The 9665-nt window shown below is 42.0% G+C and overlaps 1 protein-coding gene across 1 annotated transcript; it reads right to left on the bottom strand.

Moving 5' to 3' along the window:
- Positions 1 to 2024: 2024 nt before the first annotated feature.
- Positions 2025 to 5452, bottom strand: LOC144632023 (splicing factor U2AF 65 kDa subunit-like). The gene is made up of 5 exons (XM_078490608.1): positions 5362 to 5452; positions 4610 to 4699; positions 4062 to 4206; positions 3590 to 3693; positions 2025 to 2951 (listed from the first exon to the last, which is right to left on the bottom strand). The coding sequence occupies exons 1-5, from the start codon at positions 5371 to 5373 to the stop codon at positions 2817 to 2819; spliced, it is 486 nt and encodes a 161-aa protein (XP_078346734.1). The 5' UTR covers positions 5374 to 5452; the 3' UTR covers positions 2025 to 2816.
- Positions 5453 to 9665: the final 4213 nt, after the last annotated feature.

Raw genomic sequence — 9665 nt, 5'->3', positions numbered from 1 at the left:
TTAAAAGACCAAGAAAATTTGGAGATTCACGATCGCGCGCCGAGAACAATATAGTATCATGACGATAGATCAAACTCTTATTACAGAAGTGTCTCTTTTGCAACTTTTAGTAGACTCACATTTAATTTAAAGCCAAAAATTAAACTACATCTTTTAGCTTTTTTAAATTCCTGGGTTATGATTGTTTTACAGGTCGTGATGATATCTGAGCTCATATATTATGGACCAAATAGATCCCGTCATTTCACATTTTGGTCTTAACCCTCAAAGTTTTTTTTTGTGAACACAGACAATGAGTCATTTCCGTATTTTAGTAGTGTAGTTTGTAGAATCAACTTCAGCTCAACTTTTTTATCATTAAACAATCGATTCTTTCGCGTTGTCCCTTCTGTGACATGAAATTAAAGCTAACAAAGACTTTCTAGGTCTGAATACCATTCGGCAGCCATTATGAAATTAAATAAGGATAGGTCAGCTGACTTCGAGCTCCCTCCTTCCGTTTCCGATTCTCTTTTTACATGCGAGGCTGAACAACATGCATTAGTCAATATCGTAAAAAATGTTGTTGTTAATCATCGTGGTCACGTGGTAGAGTACAATAATAATAAAGTATTTTTTCGTTTGTCTCACGACGTAGTGTCACTTGTGATGTAGATCGCGACGTTTCGACTGCACACTGCTAGTCTTCATCAGGCGATAAGGTCGACTGGTTGTGCGTGAACTTATAAAGCACGCTGCTGCGCTGTGATTGGTTGGTTTTCAACAGCTGTGATTTGTGCATTTCGATCCTCGCTGTTTCTGTGTCCTGTTGTTCCCTCAGCGGTCCGCTGTCGTACAGTTCTCCTATTGTTGTGTTTTTTGATCGTGGGCATCCATGCTTAACCAATCACAGCGCAGCAGCGTGCGTGACACTACGTCGTGAGACAAACGAAAAATACTTTATTATTATTAACATGCATTAGGTAACTATAGAAACCACTGGCATGGCTTTCAGCGCTAATATTCTGAAGCTCGTTGAGGAAATTTATGAGAGCTGTTCACTTAATTTTTGGAGCAGACAATACAGTCCAACCTCTCTATCCTCTGCAGAGGCTTTCTGGGAAATATCCGCTAAACGTAATGAGTGCACCTTCTTGCGCCTGCACGCACTTGCTCAGCAGATTCTCCCCACACCGAAACCCTTTCAAGCCTCTGTGGAGGAAAAGGTGGAACCCTTATCATTAGGGACACGGGCGTACGCGACCCTTCAAAAATTTCTAGATCGGTTTGATTGATTTACCAGTTTCGCTTAGTTATGGATGCTCCGCTCGCGCGGGGATTCCGTTCTAATACGACGTTGTTTGTATTTAAATAAAGCGACGTTTTCTGCCACGCTTTTTGCTAATTTCTGATGAACCTGTCAAGCAATAAAATAGCAACATGCCCAAGGGGGGCCGTATAACATGGATGCGCCTATACTGCACGTGCATTTTTCGCGCCAAGGTTTCAGTTTGACAAGCTCCGATATGTTTGCTCGTGTGTCAAAGAATTACCTTTTTTTCCCAGACAATCCCTTGTTCAAGCAGCGATCTTTCCGGGAAAAATTGTATCTACTTGTATATGAAGTTCTCTTTCGAGACATTCTGCTGTTCGTATGTTACGAAACTGACGTTTTTCTGAATACACACAAACAAAACCGTCAAGGAAAATTTTTGAGGAAACTTATTCGCGTGTAATTAGCTTTCAATGTTCATGATGAATGTAGTCAGTCCCTCATTGTTTCCATTTTTCCTGTTTGTAGTTTAAGGGGGCAGGCGTAACGCACCAAAGGGCTACGACGCTTTGAAGCACAAGTAATGCTAACCCGATACTAATAGAAACTCAGTGTTCTACCTGAAATCCACGAATCTGGTTGATTCTTCCACTGTTTTCTATCCGCTGATAGAACACGATCGCGCACGCGTAGACAATTATTGTGTTTTTCAGCTTAAAAGCGCATATATTAAAAGTTTTGGACTGCAATTAAGACAACAGCCGGACACAAATGGAACAAAGAGCTAAATTTTATTGTCATGCATATCATAGACATAAAGTTGTGTAAAGGTTTTTGACTCAAAATGAGGTTAAGCCACAACTGATCCTAAATGAACAAAAAAACTGTGACGTGAGCTTTGCCTTCCTCTGTGCCCAAACGACCACACTTTAAGGTTTATGTAGAATGTAAATGCACTTCAGATAGGCTACATACTGACGAGTTAAAAAGGCTCCAGGAATCACGCATGCGGACGGAAATAGAGTTGTGTTAAAGGAAAACGACAAACTTAAATATCCACGATTATATTCAGACAGTGAAATCTCAGCTTACATGTTCATGCTTTCATGCACTGTACGTTACAATCTTGGACCTTCGTTCTCTTTTACGGGTTTAAAATAGTAATTTGTTGTTGTTGTCGTTGTTGCTGTTGTTGTTGTTGTTGTTGTTTCAAACCATAAGACAAGACAGTAAATATCAGAATCCCCTAAAATAGTAAAGACTAGCCTTTTAAAGCGACCAGAACAAAATTCTAAGGCAACAATGTATTGTAATCACGTTTCCCACCGCATCGCTTTTGTTGCTTGATTGAGTTCCCTTTGTGGATTCGTGTTCTCTTCTGATTAAGAGCACTTTATTCTAAAACGGCGCAGATAACTCATACAACTTAGTAACAACATAACAAGTATACAAGGATAATAAAATGAAAGCAGACTATACAAAGGGGCAACGAGCTATCTGCCCCACTTTCTTAGTACAATCGACAGTAACGACTGTTAAGGCGATGCAAGCATGGCATCCTCAGCTAAAGAAACTCTTTCTTGCGGTACATCTCTGGCGAGTAAAATGACGTCACCACCACACGATTGGCAAACTTTCGGCCCGCGAGGGACTGGGCAGCATTCTTCGAGTCGTCAGGTGATCCAAACTCCACGTATATCTGAAAACGGATGAAATCCAGTTAGAATGAAAACAATGCAGTCCAGTTAGTTGACTTTTCTTCAAAATGTCAATTTTCTGGCTCAAAAATAAAAGTCCCTGACTTTTTCCTGACCTTCAACAATTTTATTTTTCCCTGACCATTTCTGACCTGATGCAACCCTGTGACAGTGGTCAAAAACCCTTGATTACGGAGAGGCATTAACACATTAGAACCTCTTTCACGACCACTTTTCATCCACTTTTCCCCGCTTGGATGACATTTTGTCAAGAAAATGTTTTGCTAAATAACACAAAAAAGTAATCTTGGCCAGCGCTACTACCCAGCCGGCTTGATAAAAAAAAATGACTAGTTAGTAGCACTTTTGTGATCAAATAACAACATAATTGATGAAGATGAATTGTTCAACAATGACAGGAGCATGGGACAAAGAAAAAGTCTGAGTCCCCAACGGGAATCGAACCCATGGTCTCCCATACCGGTTGGGCGCTTTAACCAACTGAGCTTCGCGAGACTCGGCCATTTACTAGGTTAATATGTGACACGCGTCCTGCATACTGCTAGGATCGTGAGATCAGCAATGAAAAAATTTTCCATCTTTACTATTTACAACAACAGAATTCCACCGGACCCATTACCTTTCCACAGCCAGGTGGTTCAAAATCTTCAACAGGTCTTGGTATTTCTAAGCTGACAACTGTACCATACTTCGAACATTCTGTTCGTACATCCTCGTAAATTTCTGAGGATAAAAATGAAAAAGAAAAGGAATTATTATATCATTTGCCACCAAATATACAGTTTAGAGTTGGATAAAAGGTTTCTGTAGAGCAAAACCGAAGCATTGGTTTCGCGATAAAATGCAAGATTGCAAGGATTGAAATGGATAACATTTTTTGAAATTTGATTTCAAGGATTGACAAAAAGTCAAGAAATCTAAATTGCCATTCTTGTGACAGTTTGACCTTTCTTGAAAATCGAGTACTGCAGGATGTTCTTCGGAGTTATTTTCATACTTTATAACAATATTTCTCTAGTTAGACTATTTTTCTGTGCTCTCATGTTTACAATGTAATGGCGTTTTAAGGAGAAATCAGTTAATGATCACACCTTCGTACTCCTCATCATCCATAAGTTCTTCTATATCCACCATGTTCATGAGACACAGCACCTCAGTGGCACTGCTGTGTAGGTTAGCAGACATGTCCAGACCAGGAATCTGCATCTGGGCCGGTATCATGTTCATTGCATCCGGCTAAAAGAAGAACAACACATGCATTATTATTTTCACTTGTACAAATGGGATTACATTGTTAACATTCTTCCTTTCTACTCATGTGTATGTGGGTGTTTTCTGCTGCTATGGGTCTCCCATAGCTCAGGGGTAGAGTAAATTATTGGTCAGCGGTTCAACTCTTGGTCAGCCTGCACCCTGACAAACTTACTTTAGTGGCCTTTGAGCGTTTACAATGCAAGTTGCTCCTGATCAAGCTTGGAAACCTTTCACACACGTAGTATAATTATGTAGCTTGTGGGGACCATTTTAAACCACTTTACACTCTTACATCAATACAGTTGGGCCACATACATGTACAGAGTGTACATGTAAGCTTTTAACACAAGGTGTCAACGAGAAATTCTAACAGTACTATACTTACATTATTCATGTTGGTCTTAGCTCCAACACTTGCTCTCTGAACTATCAACTTCTTTTCGCCAAGCTGCATGCCATTCAGTCCTGTGATTGCCTGGATCGAAAATTAAACTAATTCAATGTCTAAGAAAATAAGAAAAAGTACTACTTCAAGCAAAAACTTACAGAGTTTACAGACAACTCACAAGATATGGTGTATACCAAAAAATTCAGAAAATACGGTAACCCCTAGATTATACAGTGTAGTTGCTTGACCTCATTTTCAAGTGGGCTTATTTTCAGGGAGAATACAAGAATACCACACAGTTATGTAAAACTCTCTTAACATAATAATATGAAGCTGAAACAATTCTGTCATTAGCCCCCTTAACCAGGGCTGTGCTCTAGCAGAGCCCAAATGCCTCTGGTAACTTACTTTTGTCTTTGGGTGACCTGTATAGCTTTTCTATCATGAAAGCTGTTAAGAGCTGGGCACCCTAGATTTCTAACAGTAGAATATTCGGGCACCCTGTAATTATTCTCAATGCATAGCTTTGCCTTAACCCTTTTAGAACCAAGAGTGATCAACATCAAATTCTCCTCCCAATATCAATACTTGATCAAGAGAAAAGGTTATGAGAATTTATAAAATGATTGAACCAAAGGAAAATTGCTTTGAAGTTTTAACAGATTCTCCCAACAGTGCTTTAGGAAAATGTATGGAGACCAGTCTGGAGAATTTGTATATGGATATTGGGGCTTAAAGGGTTAACTTACCACATCTGTCATTGTGAGGTCCACATATTCACAGAAGGCATAACCCTTTGAGAGACCAGTGGCACTGTCTTTCACTAAATTAAAGGCTTTCAACCTGAACCGCTGGATATGGAGCTTACAGCCAACACCACCCACCCGACCCACACAGCAGCACCATGTGCCTCAGAGTGATGTGTTCTCAGTGTTCTAAGTCGACTAACACACTTTGAAGGAAAATAGTTATTTGTTAGACTTTAAATGTGAAAAATGATGCCTGGCACTTTATGCAGAAAATAGTGAACTTAAACTTTAAAAATATTACATTAAGGTCACGGGGGATACCTACAGCATGAATAAATTCATGAAGCGAAATTTCGCTAGACCTGCATGTTTTAAAACCCTTATTTCTCCGCTGTTATGGGTGCGATTAAGCTCAAATTTTACAGAGACATAAAGAAATGATGAATGATTATGTATGTCATCTTTTATTTGGTAAATTGGACTTAACGGCGATGTTATAGCCTTGTTAGTGCCAAATTGGGAAGAACATGATTGTGTGGCAGAGTTTGCGGAACGAGTAGGAGACAGCACACTCTGATCTTGTCAAAACTAATCAGTCAATATCTCTAGAGTGTCACAACAGAAGCGGATTTTTTAATTTAAGATTTGCCAGCAAGTAATGGCGGTTTAAACGCGCAAATTTTAATTGAATGCCTTCTACCTCTTTCTAAAGCGCTCTTTTAAAATTCCGCTTCTGTTATGACACACTACAGTATTCATAGTTTACCTATCTGCAGTGGCAAGTCATGCAGTTATGTATCCGCGCTGTATTCACTGCCACAAAATTGTCGGAAAAGTCCAAACTTTAAGATTTCCGATGGTGTCCCGACCAAAACACGATCAGTTTCCAAAGGAGAGATGTAATTATGATAATTATATTCCACGCTTTTATGGTGAGAACAAAGCGTTTTAAAAAATGACACGATTGTTTATGCCGAATATTATAGTCCTCTTTTTTACAGTTACAAGAAAAAATTACTAAATTAAAAAACAAACGAAAAATTACTAAAAAAATGGTTCGTTTAATTCGAAGTCGAGCAAAGTGCTTGTATTCTGTGCTGTAGTAACAATATGAGTAATGGATGTAATCCAATAAGATCGTTCTCAATGTGAACTTTAGTTATGTTGTCACTAGGGGGCCAGTTACATCAGATTTAGAGGATGAATAAAAGATAATCGTACCTTGTATCGATCGTGACGCGTCTTTTGTTTTGTAGCAGCCATTTTGAATTTGCAATACGCGGTCAGATGATGCGAGGCCTGGAATCGAAATTTATGGGATCTCGAGAAAATTCGGAAATTCTCGGGAGATCCGACCGCGGACCGAATATCAAATAGTGACAAGTTCTATTTTCTGGAAGCTTTAAGCATTTTCTAAACATTTCTCGGTTCTAGACCACGGATCGCTGAGCTGGTCGCTTATTCAACAATCAAATGGTTCAGTGTATAGAATTTTATTTTGGATCACAATTTTGATAGCCAAGATTACGGAGATTGTTGAATTCATTATAAAAATTTCGCCTGAATTGTGGGTAAGTCACCTCATTGTCTCTGTCTGTCTAATATCCCAGGTGTGGCGTTACTCACGCTCATTTCCGGACTTGACTTGTGGCGTTACTCACGCTAATTTCCGGACTTGACTTTCACCAGTTAATGTTATTAATCAGTTACTATGTTATCGGATCATCTTTGTAATTCAACTTAGGTACGCCCTCGATCAATGTCGTAAAGTGATTTATCCTTCGTTCCGTCGTAATTTTCGTGTGTTTTGGAGTGTTTATCGGAGTATTTCACTTGGAGTTTGGAGTAGGACTGTGTAAGTTTGATTTCCTGTGATTTTCCCTTTGATTTCCTCTATTGTTGTACCTTATCCTGATTTCATTTCTATGTTGTAATTGTAGTTTTTCACCGCGTGCCACGAAATTAAGAGAATAAAGGCAGTGTTAAAGTTAAAGCAAGAATCGTGGTTCTTGGTTGAAGCGGCGTTTGGCCCAGCCCGCAGTCATCGGGGTTGGGGAACGCGACAGTGAAAAAACAGTCAGAAGTAGCGAGGTAAGCCGAATGTAAATGTTTAATCGCCGCCGCGAGAAGACAAAGCAAGCATGTCATGGCGAGGAGGAATCGGAGATAAACAGTTTGATATTCTCGATGCCGATCCACCGGAGAAGCAGGAGACCAGAGACCGTAAAATGACCGAGAAGGGTTTAGAGTACGCGATAGAAATTAGGCGTAGGAAAGCGGAGAAGTTGGAACAGAAATTATGGCTAGTAATTCGAGCTGTTGAAGCATCGAAGCTTGAACGTGTCACTCACAACACGCTACGCGAACTCGAGAGCGCAACGCAGGAATTCGAAGTCGTTGTAAAAGAATTAGTCGAGCTTTACAGCCAGGACAAATACAGAACTTCCAAGGGTGAAGCCATCCTGGTATCGGAGAAAACTAGCTTAAAGTATTCGTACGATCTTATGAAACTAATAAAGAACAGTAAGGAAACCGACAAATCGTCGGACAAATCCTCTGTGAAGTCTCGTAACTCACGCAATACCGTCTCGTCTCGCGCGTCCACGTCCTCCAGCGTAATGAGAGCGAGGGCGGCAGCGGAAGCAGCGGCAGCTAAAGAGCAAGCCAATTACGAGCGTATGATAGCAGAGAGGGAGAATGAAATGAAACAACGCGAAGCGGAGGAAGAGAGGCGCCGGCAACAAGTGCGTGCAGAACACGAGCGAGACATTGCCATTATGTCAGCAAACAAACGGGTTGCTGTAGCGAACGCTAAACTTAAAGCTATCGAGGATATGCTAGACGAAGAGGAGCCACGCGACCTCTTGGAGCTCCCTGACATGGACATCACGGAATGTCAAGAAAGGACCAAAACATGGGTTAATACCAGTCCCCAAACACAGGAAAACACGTTGCCCCCCCGCGCACCTAGGGACAAATACACCCCAAGGGAAGGTCACACTGACGAGGGAGTAAACCCCCCCGAGGATACACGCCCCTTAAAGCCTCCTTACGCTTCGGAGTACGGACACTCCCCAAAGCCTCCGTACACCCCTGAGGAAGGACACGCGGAGAACGGAGTATACACCCCTAAAAACGCAGACACCAAAAAGCAGTTGGACATTAGTACCCCTGAGGACGAACACAGTCGCAAGCCTCTATATTCTTTTGGGGATGAACGAACGCCCGAGAAGGGATACACTCCCACCGAGATCCCTACAACGAGAATCGACAGCGCTAACACACAGTGGGAGTTGGCCCCAAACCAACGTACCAGGGATAGGGAAAAGCCTTCCCTCGCACAGTTCACGCCCAATAACGACCTTCGTCCACCTGGATTCGTGCCACCCCAAACAGTCTTTTCAAGTACCCCTCTAGCTCTAGAGACATTTGCTGCGTCTAACCAACAGCTTGTAGCAAACTTAGCGAGACAGAGCCTCCCTAAATGTCAGCCCGAAGTATTTAAGGGAGACGCGACCATGTTCCACTCTTGGAAACGATCTTTTAAGGCGATGGTAAAAGACGCGGACATAGCGCCCGATCAAGAACTGAACTATCTCAGAAGTTTTACTAGTGGTGATCCACAAGAACTAGTCGATAATTACAGAAACAGACAGGGCAACGACCCTGCTATCACCCTTTACGACCTATGGACGGAGTTGGAAAGACGCTTTGGCAACGCGGCAGCTCTAACACAGGCACTCATCGAACGGCTCTGCACCGCAGCTAGCTTCGGCGACAAAGACAACGCCAAGCTACAAAAGTTAGCCGACTTGTGTGCTGACGTCGATTGCCAAATAAACCATCTGCCGGGATTGGCTTGCCTCAATTATCCGATAGCAATCCGCCCGATAGTTGAAAGGCTCCCGACGTACCTACGGAGTAAATGGGAAAAGGAAATCGTGAGCTACGCGGCGGAGCACAACGACGCTTACCCTACGTTTAAAAGGTTCTCTGCGATGATCCAGAGCCAATCCAGAAAGAGGAACCACCCCAACGTCTTCGCAGGGGTCACGGCACCAATCAGCACCACAGTCAACCGTCAACGCGAGGAGACTAAAAGACGACTTCCGCCTGAAGCTGGACTCGAAGCGGGACGGATATTCAAAACTGAAATGTCCCTAGACAGCGGCACACTCCCTGGGAAGGAAGCCACAAAGCCTCCTCGAGTTAAGTACTGTATCTACCACGATAGAGCTGGTCACGAAATAGCTGAATGCAAAGCCTTTGCAAACTTGACAGTGGGAGAGAAAGAGAGTTGGATC

The sequence above is a fragment of the Oculina patagonica genome, chromosome 12, assembly GCF_052425735.1.
Source record: "Oculina patagonica isolate OP01 chromosome 12, crgOcupat, whole genome shotgun sequence".
In the NCBI taxonomy this organism is placed as follows: domain Eukaryota; kingdom Metazoa; phylum Cnidaria; class Anthozoa; order Scleractinia; family Oculinidae; genus Oculina; species Oculina patagonica.
The sequence above is the reverse complement of the archived record's forward strand: the minus strand, read 5'-3'. Positions and strand labels throughout refer to the sequence as shown.

What these genes read in the sequence shown, in the direction of transcription:
- LOC144632023 (XM_078490608.1), bottom strand. An exon ending in GGATGATGAGGAGTACGAAG is followed by an intron (nt 3,694 to 4,061) that starts GTGTGATCATTA and finishes TTTTATCCTCAG; the next exon opens with AAATTTACGAGGATGTACGA. An exon ending in AACCACCTGGCTGTGGAAAG is followed by an intron (nt 2,952 to 3,589) that starts GTAATGGGTCCG and finishes ATCCGTTTTCAG; the next exon opens with ATATACGTGGAGTTTGGATC.